Source organism: Seriola dumerili, unplaced genomic scaffold (genome assembly GCF_002260705.1).
Source record: "Seriola dumerili isolate Sdu_G_001 unplaced genomic scaffold, Sdu_1.0 BDQW01009202.1, whole genome shotgun sequence".
Lineage (NCBI taxonomy): Eukaryota > Metazoa > Chordata > Actinopteri > Carangiformes > Carangidae > Seriola > Seriola dumerili.
In genome coordinates, this window is record NW_019183457.1 from 1 (window position 1) to 20950 (window position 20950).

The window sequence follows — 20950 nt, forward strand, 5'->3', positions numbered from 1 at the left end:
ACCGAGACGACTTCATCCTGACGTGCTTCAGGAGTCTTCTGCGCGCTCTTATCGTCCATCCCCTGACCTTCTAAAGTCTCGGACTCAATTGATGCACAGAAGAACACACTTCACCCTCCTCAAGCAGTCTCGACACCCAACGCCAGAGACGATTCTGCAGAGACAATCTTCTACGAGAGAGCTGTGGGACGAGGCCGTTACAGAGTCAAACGGACACATGGAACTTGTTCCTACCGCTTCCTCCTGGGTCTTTCACTGCAGACCATCTAAGACTCTCTACGAGGTCTGATGACCCAGACAGGAAGTGGCCTCACGCGACCATCAGTGAAACAGTCGCGTTCATCAAGCGGAAGATCGAAGAGACTGCCCTCTGCAGAGAAAAGCATCAACCTGTTCCACTGTTCTGAATGAACTGTGATGGTTCTCCTAGTGGAGGAGATCCACAGTCCCTGAGATCAGGAAGTCTCTCCACAGATAACCTGTCCTCCTGCTCAATGGTCAGCTCTGGTCTTCATCTTATGTCTCTCAGAAGAACAATCTGGATGTGTTTGCTGCAGAAAATACTGGCGCTTCAGAGGAGGTCTTCTAAGCTGCTGCCAGTGGTCAAGAGCCTGCTAACCAAGCTGTGTAAGTACAGAAAGTAACGTGGTCAATTCAGGATCGTTTGGTCTAAAGCACGTAAATCATGTTTTTGTTGTGTTGTTTCTTCAACTGTAGTGCTGTAACTCTCAAAGAGAAGCTGTGAAGCTCTGCGCCGCCAGTCCTCACACTCCCAGTCTCTAGTCTGAGACAGCCTGGACCTGAGTAACAACTGACCTCAGGAACTCAGGAGTGAAGCTGTTGTCTGCTGGACTGAAGGGTCCACTCTGTACACTCGGAGACTCTCCGGTCAGATCAGTTACTGTTTGTTTAAATGTGATATAAATATGGTTAATGAACAAAAGCTCATCTGTGGTTTTGATCAACTGATTTAGACTTGTTGTACTTTTTGTAAATGTCTTGTTCAGTCAATAATCTGCTTTGCGATTTTCAGTTTGTTTAAAATACGCACAACTCAGAACTTCACGTCCTGAGACAGAGATTACATCTGAACAGCCAGTTCTCATGGTGACTGTCTGAAAGATGCACAGTTGACTTGGTACATGGAGCAATTTAAGCCTTTTTTATTTTTGGTTATCTTTGGTTGTTTGTTCAGTCTCATTATTGAACGGTGATTACAGTTTAACACTGATGTTATTTGTCCCTCTTGTTCATGATCATTCCTCCCGATGAGTGGCTGTAACTCTCGAAACGAGAAGCTGTAGAGCTTCTGGCTCAGTCCTCAGCTCCCCCAGTATCTAGTCGAGACACTGGACCTGAAGTAACCGATCTGACAGGACTCTCAGGAGTGAAGCTGCTTGTCCTGCTGGGACCTGGAGAGTCATCTGTACACTGGAGATCTCAGGTCAGTGAATCCATCAACCTGTTTATTGTGAAGTTAACAGAAGCAGCAGGTGTTGACAGAGGTTCCTGTGTGTTGTTTTGTGTGTTCAGTCTTGTCAGGATGTCTGGTCACAGAGGAAGCTGTGCTTCTCTGGCCTCAGCTCTGAGCTCCAACCTCCACCTGAGAAGAGCTGGACCGAGCTACAATCATCCAGGAGACTCAGGACTGGAAGCTTCTGTTGCTGGACTGGTAGGATCCAGACTGGAGACTGGACACTCTCAGGTATGTAGAAGGCTGCTGCAGACACACACACGGTCTGATAGAGGAGGCGACTTTATGGCAGGTGGCAGACTTTCTATTAAGACAGGTGATGCAAGTGTCTTCTCCATGTCTCCTCCCTGCTCTGTATCAATTAAAGATGGAAGACTCCACTTCCTGTTTTTCTCTGTGGTCCATGTACATCCCATACACACAAGCCTCCATCTGGAACACAAGTAATATCAAACAGTCTGATGTTAGAGCCATGTAATGTCCATGGTGTGAATGCTTTACAGAGAAGTGCTGGTCCTGACCCCCTCCTCATGGCCTGGTGGAGTCCGATGGTTGACGACAGGTCTGCGGAAGTGTAAGTGTGTTTTTAATGTGACTGATGAAAACAAAGCAGCACATTCAACCATCTTCAAACTGTCACATCACTGATGTCAGGAGTCATCATCAAACTGTCAATAACTGATCAGATGATCAATAACTGCAGCTGTGTCTTGTTCTCTCCATCAGATTCCTGTGAACTCACAATCGACACAAACACAGTGAACAGACAGATCAAACTGTCTGACGACAACAGGAAGGTGACACGTGTGGAGGAGGATCAGTCATATCCTGATCATCCAGACAGATTTGACCACTGGCTTCAGCTGCTGTGTTCAACTGGTCTGACTGGTCACTGTTACTGGGAGGTCGAGTGGAGAGGAGATATTTATATATCACTGAGTTATAGAGGAATCAGCAGAAGAGGAGACAGTAACGAATGTATATTTGGAAAGAACCATCAGTCTTGGAGTCTGAGCTGCTCTGATGGCCGATACTATGTCTGGCACAACAACAAACAAAAATCCATCTCCTATTCCCCCTCCTTCTCTTCCCTCTTGTGTTCTGTCTCTAACAGAGTAGCGGTGTATGTGGATTGTCCTGCTGGCTCTCTGTCCTTCTACAGAGTCTCCTCTAACAAACTGATTCACCTCCACACCTTCAACACCACCTTCACTGAACCTCTGTATCCTGGGTTTGGGTTTAGGTCCAGGTCCAGACCTGGTTCCTCAGTGTCTCTGTGTTGAATGTAGCAGAGAGAGAAACGTTCTCACTGTTGAACAGATAGTTCAGTCTCCACATGTCTGTCTCTTTCACTCACACGTTTTCAGTTTTTAAATGTATGTTTTGTACATTTAAATTGTTTGCTGAAAATTATCTTTGTAACGATACACTGAACATAACGAATCACTATGTTTCATTTATTTAGTACTTCCTGTCTTATTGTGAAATCACTAACATGTCCTGTCATTTCAGTCCAATCATCCTCACATGGTCCCCACTTACTACCTGCCCCTGCTCTTCCCTGTCAGTAGACCCTGTATATGTACTACACTTTCCTTTGTTCCTGTGCCAGATTGTCATTGTCATTGTTGTGCGTCCTTTTCTCGTGGTTTCCTCGTGTGATTGATCATGTGATTGCCTAAGTCTGTCTTTTGTAGACTGGTAACAAATTTGTGTTACTGCAGTGTGTAAGAGTACATTACATAATGTACAAAGTAGTGTAGCAAAGTAATAATAAAGTAAAGTGGTTATTATCCATAAAGTTTGCTGTTGGAATGTGTCAAAACTATAACAGCGTACTATTACATATATTCATGTTCTACTGCATCTATATCTCATATACCCACGATACATTTTGAATTTACTTATAACACAAATGTACACTTAAGCTTCACTAATCAAACAGCCATATACTTAAAGTGTACAAAGTACTCTTGAAGTTGTTTCACCCATAAAAGTTCACTGAATGCACTTCAATTTAATTAAAACTAAAGCATAGTTGGTTTAACCAGCTGTTCAAAGATATTGTACTTGTAGTGTATTATCCACTTCATTCCTTCCTCTTTAAACAGTTTAAATTGTTATAGATCCTTCCTTTATGTAAGTTTATTAATAAGTTAAAGTCTGTGTCAATTAAGGTTTTATCAAAGGTTTCTTTGAAATTACATATTATAAGTTAAGTTTAAGGAATGTGCATTAGGGGTAAATCTGCTTACTCTTCAGGTTTTCGGTCTCCTACTGAATAAGACACTCAGGATGTGTGGGTCCTTTTTCTGGACCACCAAAAGGTTAACAGGTGTATGAGAGTACCAAAAATGAAAAAGAGAGGTTTTCCCCAATGTTTGACCCAGAAATATGGTCGACAAATTTGTGTGAAGGCCCTTCTATTAAAAGAAAGGCACATCCCAAAAGGTGGGATGAACAGATAAAAGAGGGGTTTGTGAGACAGTAGTAGAAGAGGTGTCTCTCACATTGGCAGAGATGCTCCAGGATTCGGCATTTTAGACACTGTGTTCTTTCTTGTAATAACTTCTTTGAATTACAAGTAAAGACGTGTCGGCGGTGATCACTTCTTCACGATCAGCACGCTCAAGATACCACTAACTGAAACTAATATCATTAATAAATAAGTATACTGGTCATTAGTTGCACTACCTAAACTTAATTTAACCTTACTCTACTTAAAAACAGAAGCTACGATTATTACAGGATAAAAATGTTGTTACTTCACTTTTTGAAGATTCTGGCCGTCATGTTCTTGTCTTTTCACAATAAAAGTGAATATCAGTGTTTGGTTTTCTCTGAATCTTAATACAACTGAGGCCTCTAGTGTTTGATGGTTTATGTCCAGAGCAAAGACTGAAAAGTTCTAAGAAATTAGTTTACAATGGCTTTGACAAAACTTGAGGGTGTGATGACGCTCTAGAAATTTTGAGGTTGTTGGTTCAATCCTGAGACAGAGATTTAATGTTTATAAGCCGATGTCCAGAGGAAAGACTGGAAGTCCCCAAGAGAAGAACTGGTTTTTGTTTGTCCCAGTTCTCAAGCTGTTGAAGACTTGTCTAAAGGTTAGAGGTCATGGGTTTAATCCTCAGTGACTCATTGAAGTTTGAAGTCCAACACTAAAAGTTGAGAACGCAAAATCTCTCAACCTTAAAGTGTTGAGACATTTAGAGGTTGTGTGTTTGATAATTAGCATGTCAGAGAGTCCAACACCCAGAGGAAAGACTGACAAGCTTTTAGAAAAGGCCAATTATCTAAAGCGCATGTCTTTGGACTGGTGGAGGAAGCCGGAGCACCTGAGGAAACCACGCACACATGCTGATCTCACAGAGCCACTGCACCACCGTGCTGCCCTGCTGATCTTTAACATGCACCTGATTTTCTCTGGCAGTTACTCGCATGATGAACTTTACTGACATACTTTCACTATGTTCGATACTACTTGTGGACTTTTACACCAGGTAAAATTATAAAGCAGGATTTTCACTTGTAGTGGAGTGTATTTACTTCTTAACAACTTTTTCTCTTAATTAGGATTTTAAATGTATTTATTGTGTTTGTTTTGGACAACAGCACAGAAGGAACTATTAGGATCAACTCTGCCTGATAGATTTGAGAACACTTATCCATCTCTGTAAATACTCTGACAATAAAGAATTTCAGCTGCTCTGGTAGGTGATTTATCGGTGATTATATGGATGATTATTTACGGTGCAAACAGAAAAGCTGCAACTTTGTCACTTTTGTCAAACTACAACTTAACATGTTCTTAAATTCTTCTGCGCAGTAACTTTGCTTATCTTTATTTTGCACCTGATTTTCCTGGCAGTTATTGACGATCCTCCACCCTTCACACACACACAGACCTTTCTGGTTGTTGCCATGTTGAACTTTAGTTTCACTTTGAACAAACACGATGTCGCAGATGATTTTCTCCCCTGAAGGTAATGTGAGCAGTTTTTAATGTTTTACTCGTTAAGACCTCTCGTTACCTGAGTCACAGTAGAAGTATTGATGTTGATATTTAGAGTAGAAGCAAAGTTACACTAGAAAGATAATTCTGCTTTTTAACTAAATCAATTTTCTAATTAATTATATATGTCTATATATATATATAGGAGAAATACTGCAATTTAAAAATTCTCCTCTGCAAGTTATAATCCTGTATCCAAAGTATTACCTGTGCTTTATTATTCTATACTTATATACGTGTCATTTTTACACTTGTATTAACATGTAAAGAGCATTTTAAAATTCATTTTAATATAAACTTTTACACGTTTTGTTTATAACGTGTGTGTCGTCTTGCTGCTTTGAAGTGATGTGGGAACTAAATACTTCTTTGCTTGTTGAACTCCAGATCTTATCAAGAGTTTCATCAGTTTGGATTCCAGGTATTAATTACAGGTAAGATAGAGACAGTGTGCAGTTAGTCCTCGTCTAACTAATTCATTCAAATTAATCACTGAGCTCTTGTGTCTTTTAATATTTCTGTCTGAGGGATTTCTCTGAATCTTAATTAGATCGTAATATTTCTGTGTGGGATATGTGTGTTTTGTTGACAGACCTGTGAGTAAAGAGACTGACTCACCTCACATCAGCCTCTTTCTGGTGATTTCTGTAGTTGTGAATCACGTTACTGCAGCTTCATGACGCCATCTAGTGGACTGATGGTAGAAGTACAGCAGCTGATGGCAGCTTCCTCTGCCTCACACTGATATGAAACAGAGAAGAAGAGCCAATCAGTGGAGGAGCAGCTGGAGAAATGATGTACATTTGAGTTGATGTGCAGATGAATGATGTGTGTTTCTCTCCACATGAAGGTAGAAAGTGTGTGTGAGCTGATGTGGATGTGAACTCAGCAGCATGGATCAGTGTGAGGACAGAGAGGAGGGAGCCCCTCCCTCTAACATGTCAAAGGATGTTATCATTGAGTTTAAAGGGCGACGTCCATCAGCTGATCAGATGTAAGCTGTAACTGACAGTGAGACTCAGTGAGCTGAAAGCTACAAAGCAGTTTGTCGTCGTAAACTCAAATTGTAACCTGAAGAAAAGTTCCAGTTTGTGTTTGAGGGGATTTCTAAAGCAGGAAACCCAACCCTTCTGAAGCAGATCTACACAGAGCTCTACATCACAGAGGGAGGGACTGGAGAGGTCAATGATGAACAGTACAACCACTCTGTGATCCATCTTCTGTTTCATGTCAACTTTCTCTCCTTCTTTCTACATGTTTGCTCTTTTCTCTGACATCTGTCATTCTACATCCCTGCTGGTCCTCACTACTGTCCTGTAAGTTGCCCTCAGTGTGTCTCCACCATCTCCAGTCACCTGATCCCCCTTCAACCAGCAAGTAGAGGAATATATTGGGTGTTGAAGACGTCAGTTGATGATTATTAGTTGTCAGGTTTCTCAGCGTGTCAGAGTCGGAGCAGGAAGCTGCTGCAGGTTAAATATTAAAGATAATAAAGTCATATAAAGGTGCAGCAGCTGATCTTTGAGCGGAGCTGCAGGTTCAGACTGGTTCATAAGTGTTTCACTCTGACAGCAGCCTGCACACACAGAGGACTGTGAAGGACAACAAGCAGAGGATTTCAGCTCATGGTTTTCTTCACAGACCTGGTCCAGACCCCAGAGAGAGTGAAGAATCTGAGTAAGTGGACTTTGATTGATTTCAGTCTCTGAGTTTGCTCTTCATCACAGACGAGCTGCTGTTTGTTTGTTGGTGTGTTGACATGGAGAACAGAAAGAAGAAGAATGACTCCACAGCTCTTTAATTCTTTCATTCATACATCGTCTTTCTCTTGTTTTCTGAAGGTTTCATTTGCTTTGTAAAGTGTCCTTGGGTGTCTAGAGAGGGGCTTATAAACACAATGTACTATTATTATTATCATCATTATTATCATCATTATTATTATTATTATTATTAATAAAGTTCATCCAACAACAGACACTTGAGAATCCAGCTCAGTCCACAAGTAGATCTTTCCTGATGAGACACAAGTCAAATCAGACTGAAGACTAACGCAGTGTGTGTGTGTGTGTGTGTGTGTGTGTGGTGTGTGTGTGTATCACACTCTACACTTCACATTAGAACTGATTCAGTTTGATCCTTGAAGCTCTTTGTTTTTTATTGTGACTGTTTTATTTGAACGTTGAACGACTCAATAAAAACTCTGAACCAGAGTCCTGATATCAGATCCTGATCTAGATGCTGGACTTTGATCTGATAACAAGTTGTTTTATGAAGGATCATGATTCATGTTAATTGGGGCAATGACTGTGGTTACCATGGTTACACACAGAGTGATCTACATTAATGTCTCTAACAGAAACCAGTGAGCGCCCCCTGGTGGCTCCTGTCAGTCTACAGGGATCCTGGAGGATGGATTGATGGTGGATGTGAAGGGTTAACAGAGTCTCACTGTTGCCTTCAGTGCAGCTTTTCATTTACATATTTTTATATTATGTTTTCAGACGTATTGAAATAGAAGAAATAAGCACTAAACATAGAAATCATCGTATTAAAAGCCTGTAAAACACAGTTATATGTCAGCTACGACTGACACACTGACTCTGTCTGGAACAGGAGCTTTGCAGCTTCACAGTGATCAGAGAAAGTGTCAGAGTGAAGTTTGGAAAGATTTGTCCAGAAACGCTGAAACATTAAAACTATAATGAGTCAGAGTCTGTAACTGTAAAGTCCAGACATGTCCGCCATGTTGAGTGGATGTTTTCAGCAGAAGCAGAGTTAGTGATTGAACACAGAGTCGTTATTTACTGTGTAGCTCCACTTAGTGATGACTGGAGGCAGCTTTTCCCACCTGAATCATCCTGTGGAGGAGGAGATGAGCTGCTGCTCTCCGCTGTCTGAGCTTCATGACGCCATCTAGTGGACGGATGGTAGAAGTACAGCAGCTGATGGCAGCTTCCTCTGCCTCACACTGATATGAAACAGAGAAAAGAAGCCAATCAGTGGAGGAGCAGCTGGAGAAATGATGTACATTTGAGTTTGATGTGCAGATGAATGATGTGTGTTCTCTCCACATGAAGGTAGAAAGTGTGTGTGAGCTGATGTGGATGTGAACTCAGCAGCATGGATCAGTGTGAGGACAGAGAGGAGGGAGCCCCTCCCTCTAAAACCACTCTGTGTGGGGAACATGAGAGCCAGACCAGAGCTCAGAGGTGAGATGAGATCTCTAACTGTCCATGACTCACATCACTGCTCATCATTATTCACACTCAAAGCTCTGTGTGTGTTAGGGTTAGAGACACACCACACTCTGCTGGACCTGGACCTGACCTGGACCTGGACCTGGATCCAGCTGTGTGTCCATGAAGAGCAACACATCCATGAACCCTCCTCTTAAATTCAGACAAATCTGTTGATGGAAGGTCAGAATTTAAAACAGTCAGAAAGACGTTTCTCACTAAAAGTCAGTTGTTGTGTTTATTTAAAGATTGAAGATATTTTTCATCAGTTTTTATTCAACATGAACATTTATCAGTTTCTGTTTTGAGCTGAAAGCTACAAACAGCTGCAGACTGAGCTGTTGATTCTCAGTGGGATCGGCAGGACTAGTAAACCTTTACCGCTACAGGGAGTCGTCTGACTTGGCTGTCACATCCAAACGTGACTTCATGGACCTTTAGCTTGTGTCTGTCTGGTGTGACAGGGACATAATGTGAGCTCATTCTTCATGATTCCTCCACAGAGTGGACCAGGAGAGCTCAGAGGTTCCCAGTGCTCAGTCTGCCCAGCAGCATCAAACACAGCTGGACTCCATATTTATGGTCTGTACATGTACAACAACTACTGCTCCATCTGTTGTGTTCACAATAATCTCCATGCTGCACTTTCAGACCAGTGGACTGTCAGTCTGTCCAACATGGATCTGATGTTTGATGCTGTCATTCATATAGTTTTCTGTTCCAGCTGCTGGAGGAGAACATGGTCACTTTTGTCAAGAATGAGCTGAAGAAGATGCACAAGCTTCTGAGTCCAGATTACCCAGAATGCTCAGGGAGTCAGAGGGAGGATGAGGAGGTGTTGGACGCTGAGGATGAAGAGCAGAGGAGGAGCAGAGAGGCATTTGTGAAGATCACAGTGAACTTCCTGAGGAGAATGAAGCAGGAGCAGCTGGCTGACTGTCTGCAGAGCAGTAAGAGGATTTCTCTAAAGATTCAACATGATGGAGAAATGAGACATTTACTAACATCAACACATTCCTCAGGGGAAAAATGATCATATTTTCTTGATGAATCAGTTAAGTTCCAATTTCTTGTCTTTTCATCCAGGACAATAATTTAATCCTTTTCATCCAGGACAATAATTTAATCTAAAATCTAAGAAGTGCCCAGTTTTGAAGCTCTGATGATAGATAAATGGTGAAAGGACACAGAGGACGGGTGGACCATCATTCACTCTAAAAATCAACACAGCACAGCTTTACCCTCATCAGGATCAGTGCGCTACTGAATCGTATACAAACTACTTTCAGCTAAAAGTGTTACATGCTAAACCCCTATTTCCTTCATGTTGTGAAGTTAAATTAGCTTAACTGCTAACATCATTCTCTCTCCTCATCAAAATAAATAGTACCAAGTCAAGGCAGCCTCAACAAACAATTATTTTGTGCTTTAAATCCTAAGCTGTACACCTTCTTTACTGGTCACTGTTTTGTTGTAATGCTGCTTGTTATTCATCTAACTCTAGTTTTTGACCAGTGGCTGTCTTGCAAAGGTTGTTGCAACCAGGCATCTGTTGTTAAAGTCATAGTTTCAGGAAACAGGATGGGAGGGGCGAGGAGTGGTGAGGAGTAGCTAACAGTGTGACTTTGTTTAGAGTCTTACTCCATTCTCTTGTTGGTGAACAAGTTTGATACAGCGACTTTAAGAAAATATACTTTTGTGTTCTTTCAGAATCTCCTGCTATGTGCCAACCTAGACTCAAATCTAACTTGAAGAAGAAGTTCCAGTTTGTGTTTGAGGGGATCGCTAAAGCAGGAAACCCAACCCTTCTGAAGCAGATCTACACAGAGCTCTACATCACAGAGGGAGGGACTGGAGAGGTCAATGACGAACATGAGGTCAGACAGATTGAAACAGCATCCAGGAAACCAGTCAGACCAGAAACAACCATCACACAAGAAGACATCTTTAAAGCCTCACCTGGAAGAGACGGACCAATCAGAACAGTGATGACGAGGGGAGTGGCTGGCATTGGGAAAACAGTCTTAACACAGAAGTTCACTCTGGACTGGGCTGAAGACAAAGCCAACCAGGACATACAGTTCACATTTCCATTTACCTTCAGACAGCTGAATGTGCTGAAAGAGAGAAAGTTCAGCTTGGTGGAACTTGTTCATCACTTCTTTACTGAAACCAAAGAAGCAGGAATCTGCAGGTTTGATCAGTTCCAGGTCGTGTTCATCTTTGACGGTCTGGATGAGTGTCGACTTCCTCTGGACTTCCACAACACTGAGATCCTGACTGATGTTACAGAGTCCACCTCAGTGGACGTGCTGCTGACAAACCTCATCAGGGGGAAACTGCTTCCCTCTGCTCGCCTCTGGATAACCACACGACCTGCAGCAGCCAATCAGATCCCTCCTGAGTGTGTTGACGTGGTGACAGAGGTCAGAGGGTTCACTGACCCACAGAAGGAGGAGTACTTCAGGAAGAGGTTCAGAGATGAGGAGCAGGCCAGCAGGATCATCTCCCACATCAAGACATCACGAAGCCTCCACATCATGTGCCACATCCCAGTCTTCTGCTGGATCACTGCTACAGTTCTGGAGGAGGTGTTGAAAACCAGAGAGGGAGGAGAGCTGCCCAAGACCCTGACTGAGATGTACATCCACTTCCTGGTGGTTCAGTCCAAACTGAAGAAGGTCAAGTATGATGGAGGATCTGAGACAGATCCACACTGGAGTCCAGAGAGCAGGAAGATGATTGAGTCTCTGGGAAAACTGGCTTTTGAGCAGCTGCAGAAAGGAAACCTGATCTTCTATGAATCAGACCTGACAGAGTGTGGCATCGATATCAGAGCAGCCTCAGTGTACTCAGGAGTGTTCACACAGATCTTTAAAGAGGAGAGAGGCCTGTACCAGGACAAGGTGTTCTGCTTCGTCCATCTGAGTGTTCAGGAGTTTCTGGCTGCTCTTCATGTCCATCTGACCTTCATCAAGTCTGGACTCAATCTGATGTCAGAAGAACAATCAACCTCCAAGAAGTCTGAACCAAGACGAGACGAATCTGCAGAGACAAACTTCTACCAGAGAGCTGTGGACGAGGCCTTACAGAGTCCAGATGGACACCTGGACTTGTTCCTCCGCTTCCTCCTGGGTCTTTCACTGCAGACCAATCAGACTCTCCTACGAGGTCTGATGACACAGACAGGAAGTGACTCACAGACCAATCAGGAAACAGTCCAGTACATCAAGAAGAAGATTGAAGAGACTCCCTCTGCAGAGAAAAGCATCAACCTGTTCCACTGTCTGAATGAACTGAATGATCGTTCTCTAGTGGAGCAGATCCAACAGTCCCTGAGATCAGGACGTCTCTCCACAGATAAACTGTCTCCTGCTCAATGGTCAGCTCTGGTCTTCATCTTACTGTCCTCAGAAGAAGATCTGGACGTGTTTGACCTGAAGAAATACTCTGCTTCAGAGGAGGCTCTTCTGAAGCTGCTGCCAGTGGTCAAAGTCTCTAACAAAGCTGTGTAAGTGTAGAGAGAGTTGATTTATTCATCATTATATAAAGACACTTCTGTCTTTTCAACAGGAGAGAAAATAACTTCCTTTCTTCTTTAATTCCTCATGATCATCTCTTCAGACTGAGTGGCTGTAACCTCTCAGAGAGAAGCTGTGGAGCTCTGTCCTCAGTCCTCAGCTCCCAGTCCTCTAGTCTGAGACACCTGGACCTGAGTAACAACGACCTGCAGGACTCAGGAGTGAAGCTGTTGTCTGCTGGACTGGAGAGTCCACTCTGTACACTGGAGACTCTCAGGTCAGGATCCATCAACCTGTTTATCTGATGACAGTTTAACAGAGCAGCAGGTGTTGACAGAGGGTTCCTGTGTGTTGTTTTGTGTGTTCAGTCTGTCAGGATGTCTGGTCACAGAGGAAGGCTGTGCTTCTCTGGCCTCAGCTCTGAGCTCCAACCCCTCCCACCTGAGAGAGCTGGACCTGAGCTACAATCATCCAGGAGACTCAGGACTGAAGCTTCTGTCTGCTGGACTGGAGGATCCAGACTGGAGACTGGAGACTCTCAGGTATGTAGAGGCCTGCTGCAGACACACACACTGTCTGATAGAGGAGGGACTTTATGCAGGTGCAGACTTTACTATTAGACAAGGTGATGAAGTATCTTCTCCATGTCTCCTCCCTGCTCTGTATCATTAAAGATGAAGACTCCACTTCCTGTTTCTCTGTGGTCAATGTACATCCATACACACAAGCCTCCATCTGAACACAGTAATCAAACAGTCTGTGTATGAGCCATGTAATGTCCATGTGTGCATGCTGACAGAGAACGTGCTGGTCTGACCCCCCTCCTCCTTTCAGGGCGGAGCCTGGTGGAGTCCGATGGTTGACACCAGGTCTGAGGAAGTGTAAGTGTGTTTTTAATGTGATCGATGAAAACAAAGCAGCACATTCAACCATCTTCAAACTGTCAATAACTGATCAGATGATCAATAACTGCAGCTGTGTCTTGTTCTCTCCATCAGATTCCTGTGAACTCACAATCGACACAAACACAGTGAACAGACAGATCAAACTGTCTGACAACAACAGGAAGGTGAAACATGTGGAGGAGGAACAGTCATATCCTGATCATCCAGACAGATTTGACCTCTGGCCTCAGCTGCTGTGTTCAACTGGTCTGACTGGTCGCTGTTACTGGGAGGTCGAGTGGAGCGGAAGGGTTGATGTATCAGTGAGTTACAGAGGAATCAGCAGGAAAGGAGACAGTGAAGACTGCAGGCTTGGAGGGAACGATCAGTCCTGGAGTCTGAAATGTTCTGCTGATGGTTACTCTGTCAGTCACAATAAGACAGTGACATCCTCCTCCTCCTCCTCCTCCTCCTCCTCCTCCGACAGAGTAGCAGTGTATGTGGATTGTCCTGCTGGCTCTCTGTCCTTCTACAGAGTCTCCTCTAACAAACTGATCCACCTCCACACCTTCAACACCACCTTCACTGAACCTCTGTATCCTGGGTTTAGGTTTAGGTCCTGGTTCTGGACTCACTCGTCAGTGTCTCTGTGTTCAGTTTAGCAGAGAGAGTCTCCCCTGTTAAAAAAAAAGGGGACTGTGAAAGTTAACGCGTTAATGCTCGTGATTAATCTGGAAAGCTGAACATGTTATAGTTATGTTAACACAAATTAATCATATCGGCAAGATTGACCGCAACTTCCTCCCATAGTCCTCCAGTGCGGAATAAGGAGACAGACCCCGGTGTGCTTAATGGCAAATTTTGATTTAAAAAGCTTTGGAATAGAAGTTTAGATAAAACTAAAGTTCTGTGTATATACTGCAGTGATTAACTGTCTTTCCAGCAAAGCACAACAAGTCTGAAGCACCGTATTCGGGCAAAGCACATCTATTGCTATTGTTAGAAGTAAATAGTAGTATTTTAGTAGTATTTTAAACGAATGATTAATCATGATTAATCACAGCCTATTTATGTGATTAACTTGGTTCATTTTTTTAATGAATTGACAGCACTAAAAAAAAGTATTATTTTTTTATCTCAAATATATTCACATTTTGAAATGTATATTGCATATATACTGACAAAGAAGTGTACCAACTGAAAGTATATAAAAAGTATACTGCTTTTACCAATTTTCACAATATACCTTTAACACATTTGGTAATAATTGCAATATAATACACTTCCTTTTGCAGTAATAGCATTGTAAAGCAATCTGACTGAAACATCATTGTGCCACAAACAATTACACCTAATAAAGAGATTGTGAAAGGTTCTTTATACATGAATTTCTTTGTTTCATGGGCCTGGAGCAGTTTCACCAGCATCCACAAATCTGTTAAGATGTCCACACACTTTTGTCAATGTAGTTGCTATGTACTTATTTTAATAACTAACTAAAATAAGACGAGATGAGAATAAACCTTTGTATTTCCTCTCGTGGTTCTGATATGTATATATTAACAAAAGCGCACACTGGGCAAAGGATGAAGAGCAGAGCAGCTGTGACAAAACACAGAAAGACTGACTGAATTTAATTGCAGCAGGTGAATGTAGTGCCTCCACTTCTGATAATGTGTCGTTAAAATGTCTTTGCTTTAAGCTCCGCTCGTCTGACTTTTGCCTCATCATGCCATTACCTCCTTCTTCCTGGACATACGAGTGTGTGTGTGTGTGTGTGTGTGTGTTTGTGTTGTGTGTAATGGATTGAATGGAGGTTCAAGGCTGTGCGAGCGGTCTAATGGGTTTATATTTACCTGCCTGCCTCCAGATGCTCCTCAATTTGTTCCATTAGAAAAACAAAAAAACAGCCCTTCAGAGGAATTACTTTACTATGACTGACTGACATGAAGTACTGAAGCTTCAGAAAACACTTTATATAACCTCTACATCCAAAGCCACAATTTTTCATGTACTTAACACCAATTACTGTTATTCTAATGAACATGATGTGATTGCAGGTAAGTCAAGTAGTCAAGACTAATCTAAAAAGGAGGTCAAAACTCATCTCTCAAGACTAAGATCAAACTAGAAAACTAAAACTATTATTATCATTGTTTTTCTACTGTTGCTGCAACAATTCATATTTTACAACACAATATCACAAACTATCGTGAACGCAGAGGAATGATAGATGCAGGGTCTTAAACAGAGGCTCCTGGTGGCAGTAGACCCTTCAAGAGAAACATGCCCATGAGAAAACCTAAGTAGATGTAGAGCCTTTAAAAGAGGTTCCTTTGCCTACTGGAAAATAAGTTTCAACGAGAGGTTCCTGTGCAACACAGAGCCTTAAAGAGAGACTCCCGTGGATGTAGATCCTTTAAGAAAACTTTTTAAGGGATGTAGAACCTCAGAGAGATGTGTATGAAGTATTTTTGGGGATGTAGAGCTCTAAATACATTTTTTAGTGGATGCAGAGCCTGAAAACAAAACTTTGCAGTGGACACAAAGCTTCAACAGAGGTTCAAGGTGGATAAAGAACACTGTAGATGAGCTTTAACGAGACTCCCAGTGGATGTAGATCCTTAAAGAAAACTTTCATGTGGACATCGAGCCTGGAAGAGGTTCCAGGTGGACGCCGAACCTGAAAGCTGAGCTTCGTATTCTTCACCTTTCCAGAGTGGTCCGTTAAATGAGATAAACCCTGTGGTGCTTCAGTATTAGTCACACTGAGCGTCCAGACAAAGGGAAGATGCTGCAGCAGGTGTGTCTGTGTGTAATTGTAAACCATCACTCACAGGTTTGAATCCCGTCTTCCCTCCGGTGATGACATGACAGTTCGGTGTTAATCTGCCAAATCTGCCGTCTGACATTTAACACGCAGCCCTGAGGCGGTGAATGTCACGTCCATCCTGGGAAAACCTGGTATCTGCAGTTTTGGTCTTTTTGTTATAATTTTGTTTGTTTATAAAGTTTTGAGCCCACCTGTTTGGATTTGTTGTTGTTCATTTGTTTGTCCAATCTGCACCTGAAAACAGAGCAGAAAGCAGATAAACCATTACATTACAAATAAACAATAACCAATACATAGCAATAATATTCAATTATCACATAATCAATGAATGAATGTTTCTTCCTAAAAAAGTTCAGCTTGTGGAGTTACAGGGTTTTCACAGGAGGGGAAATATGTGTGGGAGGAGGAGGATGATATTTCATTGATTGTCCATTTTCATCTAGCAGTGTGTGTTTACCAGCATGAATGAATTTTGGCGATGACGTTTTATCTGTGTGTGTGTGTGTGTGTGTGTGTGTGTGTGTGCGTGCAGGCGTGTCCTTGGCTGACAGAATATAAAAGTCGGCCTAACGGTCAGAGCAACAAAAGAGGAGAAACGACAGAAATCTCTGTCTGACGGCCGAACGACAAGAAAACACCAGCAATAAGAAAAGGAAGAGGAGAGACAGAGACAGGACAGAGTGGTGAGAACATTAATTATTAATTATATATTCTGCTTACAAATCTTTATAAAAATCATTTCAGTTATAAAATATTCTTTGATTAATACTAACTGCTACTGAGTCAATCATTTTAAAAAAAGTTTACAAAATTGCTACCAAATCGTTTTCAATAATAAAATTTAATCTTAACAGCAAAATTTCTTTATGCTTTTCTAGAGTTAAGAAATAAAAGACAAGATTATAAATCAAAGTATAACTTACAATAATTTAAATAAGTACTAATTTAAAAGGTAGGAGATAAGATAAAGATATGAGGGACAAGTTCAGATATTTAGAATAAAACAAGGATATGATACGTTTTTAAAAATTGGAAATTTAATTTGTTAGGGAAATGAAAATCAAAAGCTAAATACATTACATACGTTATAATACATATATAAATAGACTATATAATTGTTTGTGTAATAAATAATAATAATTTTGTAAAATATATGTGCAAAAATAATGAATCCTAATTGAATTATAGGTATACGTACAATTATTCCAATATATATATAGTATATATAGTTTATAGTGTAGTTAGGTATATAAATGCCATATACTGTATCATCACTGTCCTGTAAAAACTATGTATCTCCACAAATGTTGATTTTGAATTTTTTGATAAATTGAACGTAATAATTGAAAGTGTTTATTTTCGAAAATTCTACTATTTATTAAGATAAATAAACCCTTTAAAACACATTGGATTATCTGAAAAATGTGTTTTTACAAAGTTGAAGACTATAGATGACGATAGAATATCAACAATTATACTGTATTTATTCAAATGTACATTATGTATATTATATTCGTTTTATACATAAAATAGTATAAAAGAAAATTTTATCTACATTAGGTAACAAAAAAGTTTTTTTTTTAAATGATATGTTTGATCAAGTAAGACGTGTAATTTGTGTCCTTGTCTCTGATTGGCCAACAGGAGAATGTGTCCTGCGTGGCTATTGGTGGCGGTGGTGGTTGTGGATGTGGCTAGAGGAGCTGTCAGTCAGTGCTGGGAGCATCCGAGCTGTCATGACCTCAGCTCTGAGAGCAGCATGATGGTAACACACATATACACACTACATACACCCTATACAACCTATACTGTGTACTATACTGGGTACACACTCAGCATGCATCGGTGACACTAAATATTCAGTGTATTTTATATTGCTGTTTTGTCATTGGATGATATTAAATTAAAAATAAATGATCACATTTCATGAATCAGAGGCAGTTTTCTCTGTTCTTATTCAGTTTTTTTTTTTTTTAAATAACTTTAACAGAACCCCCCTCTTAATTATTTCTTACCTTCACTACACCTCCTTGTTCTACTACAGGAGTGCATCCAACTCTGTCACTCTGACCTCACCGCCGAGACCCCCATCATCCCAGGCAACGCCCACCTCCAACCTCCCCCTCTGTCAGACCCCTCCTCCTTCATCCTGCCGTCCTCCTCCTCCTCCTCACCTCAGGCTAAGCGCTCCTACTCCATGGAGCACTTCCGCTGGGGGAAGCCCGTCGGTCGCAAGCGCCGCCCAGTCAAAGTCTACACCTCTAACGGTGTGGAGGAGGAGTCTGCAGAGGTTTTCCCCGGAGAGATGAGGAGGCGGGAGCTGGCCAGTGAGTTGTTGGCGGCAGCAGAGGAGGAGGACAAGGTGCAGGAGGTGATGGAGGAGGCGGAGGAGGAGGAGCAACAGCAGCTCTCGGATGGCGAGAAGAAAGACGGTTCATACAAGATGAAGCATTTTCGCTGGAGTGGTCCGCCGGCCAACAAACGCTACGGCGGCTTCATGAAGAGCTGGGATGAGCGCAGCCAGAGGCCACTGCTCACACTCTTCAAGAACGTCATCAACAAAGATGGACAGCAGCAGAAGTGAGAGGGAGGAGGGGGGAAGGAGGGAAGGAAAGAGGGAGGAAAAAGAGAGATTACTTTTTACACAGCTGACAGGCAGGCAGCAGAGTTCTCATTAGCCAGGGAAGCTCATTAGCAGACAAGTTAGTGACCAACAAAAAGCTCTGAAACTGCTGATCGTGACTTGATCCTGAATGACTGGAAGAGAGATAAAGAGAGAGAGTGAGAAAGAAGTTTTGATATTTATTGATTTGTGTAAATAACTGTAAATTATATGAAAACATAAAGAAGTATTTGCAAGCAAAAGAAGTGTTTTATCTATCTATCTATCTATCTATCTATCTATCTATCTATCTATCTATCTATCTATCTATCTATCTATCTATCTATCCATCCATCTATTTATTGTTTCTAACTATCTATTGTTTCTACAGTTACACAGTTACACTTAAATCTTATTACAGAAGAGTTAAATTCCAGGATGAATGTCTTACCTGAAGTTCACACAGATGCAGCTTCTGTTTCGACAAACCTGCAACATGGTCTTCACCAGGCCGACTAATACCACGACACATAAGTGGTTTACGATAACGGTGGCAGGTTTATCACTTGGAATACATATATAAACTCATTTTTAAAAACAACGGGTGCTTGATTTCAAACATATTTCCACATTTGCAGCTGGCGACCATCAACTTTGCTGATTTAAATGAAATTAACTCCTTGAGTTGGTTGAGCACGCTGTCTCTGGTTGACTTGTTTTAAAATGAAGCATATTTGTCTTTTTAATAATAATAGTAATTATATATATATATATACATACACACACACATATTCATGACTAAATAAGCAAAAATTTTAATTTTAGGAAAGAAAAGGTCCTTAGTAAAGCACGACCGATACACTGTCAGAATGATTTTATCAGAAGACTTGAGTTGATTGCAGATAAATCTGTGATTATAAATGCAGATAAATGACAATTAAAGTAAGTGAAAGCTGAAGACAGCTGAAGAGACTGCTATGATGCCACCACTGGCAACACAAACACTGTCACACCTGACTTGAATGACAATAAACAACAAGCCTTTTGTCTACAAAAGTTTGATTTTACATTTATTTGTTAAACACTCAGTAACACAGTTCTAGCAAGTGAATGAACAGCGGCCCAAGCATTCTCTCCCTCATCTCAAGTGCTAATTAGTTAGCCACTGCTAGCTAGCTAGCGAATACCATAACTTGTCAGTGGAAGACAGCTAATGAGCTATTAACGTACATTTTGACAAAATGATAAATATATATAAACATATCCGTGACTCAACAGTCAGTACAGTTAGTCAGTTGTATTGGAAACACAAGTCTGGTTTCCACTAGATACTATGCCTTCAGTTTAAAACATAGTTTTCACTTTAAGTTTTGGAGCTTTGACGATGTTTTTCTAAAATATCACTTGATCACTGGGTTTTATTATAATATTGTGGTAAAGTTTGTGGTCGAGTTCTGTTTGGCGGAGTCAGACTATAGCCTCTGTCTGCCTGCCACTCATCAGTATGGGATGGTAATGGTGCATGCAGGTGATTGGTGGAAACGGGGTGAGGGCTGGTCCACTGTGTGTGTTGTGTTGGGTTTTAACTGGTGAACGGAAGCTGCTGAGTCCCTCTGCCTAGTTTGCCTAGTTACGCATGCCAAGCTGCAGTGAAGATCAAACGTTTCAGTTTAAAACCAGTTTCCATAATAATATTTTATTGTACGATAATATGTGTGCTTATACTAACTAATAAAACATGAGTAAATTTCAGTTATTTCAATTATTTAATAAGAATTTTATATATTGTAACCTGTTTTCATTTTCAGGTACAGAAATGGATGTTGTGATATTTCTTGTCAGTGTCCTCATCATCTATCCTCACGTTTAATTTAAATACAGGACGTGCGCGCGCGCACACACACTGCTACACTAATTTCTGCGGCGCAATTCTATGACAAATCACGTTTAACGTTTAATCTGCCTCACACAGACAACATCAATTAACGTTAATCTGCTAATTTAAATGTATGGTAGCTAGTTTGATAATTACGTAACGTTAGGCTAACGTTATTACCGTTAGACCTTGCCAATCGTTACCGACATTATCAACGTTAGCCTAACAGGTTTAGCAAGTCTGTGTTAATTTAATTTAATTCATAATCAACTGTACACATCCTCCACAGCCCCTTTACCTGTGCAGACGAGTTAAAACCCCGCCCTTACCTGAGGAAGCAGCCAGGCGGACTGAGCAGCATCAACACCGGTTTCTGTTGCCGTGTTGAAAAGATTGAAATTCATCAATTATTCCCGCTTAAAGTTTGAGGGACTGAACCGAGCGCTGTCATTGTTCGAACTCTTCTTCTTCTCTTAGTCAGCAGACGAGACGCTGCTGCCCCCTGCTGC

At 41.4% G+C, this 20950-nt stretch overlaps 2 protein-coding genes across 10 annotated transcripts; both read left to right on the forward strand.

Moving 5' to 3' along the window:
* Positions 1 to 5017: 5017 nt before the first annotated feature.
* Positions 5018 to 14665, forward strand: LOC111240050 (NACHT, LRR and PYD domains-containing protein 12-like). Of its 9 annotated transcripts, none has more exons than XM_022770023.1 (12): positions 5019 to 5187; positions 5346 to 5460; positions 5877 to 5923; positions 6082 to 6286; positions 7062 to 7166; positions 9229 to 9307; positions 9450 to 9675; positions 10436 to 12236; positions 12350 to 12523; positions 12615 to 12788; positions 13081 to 13127; positions 13245 to 14665. In XM_022770023.1, exons 4-12 carry the CDS (start codon positions 6282 to 6284, stop codon positions 13790 to 13792), a joined length of 3159 nt encoding a protein of 1052 aa, XP_022625744.1. In that variant the 5' UTR covers positions 5019 to 5187; positions 5346 to 5460; positions 5877 to 5923; positions 6082 to 6281; the 3' UTR covers positions 13793 to 14665. The 9 variants fall into 9 exon arrangements, with proteins under 9 accessions (XP_022625740.1, XP_022625741.1, XP_022625744.1 ...); XM_022770025.1 differs by having other exon boundaries at positions 7065 to 7166; XM_022770024.1 differs by having other exon boundaries at positions 6141 to 6286.
* A 234-nt stretch (positions 14666 to 14899) lies between these two features.
* Positions 14900 to 18740, forward strand: LOC111240052 (pro-opiomelanocortin). Its single transcript, XM_022770028.1, has 4 exons — positions 14900 to 16094; positions 16496 to 16646; positions 17608 to 17728; positions 18008 to 18740. The coding sequence occupies exons 3-4, from the start codon at positions 17612 to 17614 to the stop codon at positions 18545 to 18547; spliced, it is 657 nt and encodes a 218-aa protein (XP_022625749.1). The 5' UTR covers positions 14900 to 16094; positions 16496 to 16646; positions 17608 to 17611; the 3' UTR covers positions 18548 to 18740.
* The last annotated feature ends 2210 nt before the right edge of the window (positions 18741 to 20950 follow it).

Coding starts and splice junctions, on each gene's coding strand:
- LOC111240050 (XM_022770019.1), top strand. CDS start 5,433: ATGTCGCAGATGATTTTCTCCCCTGAAG. Junction 12,524..12,614: donor TGTACACTGGAGACTCTCAG/GTCAGGATCCAT, acceptor TTGTGTGTTCAG/TCTGTCAGGATGTCTGGTCA. Junction 13,128..13,244: donor GACACCAGGTCTGAGGAAGT/GTAAGTGTGTTT, acceptor TCTCTCCATCAG/ATTCCTGTGAACTCACAATC.
- LOC111240052 (XM_022770028.1), top strand. CDS start 17,612: ATGTGTCCTGCGTGGCTATTGGTGGCGGTGGTGGTTGTGGATGTGGCT. Junction 17,729..18,007: donor GCTCTGAGAGCAGCATGATG/GTAACACACATA, acceptor GTTCTACTACAG/GAGTGCATCCAACTCTGTCA.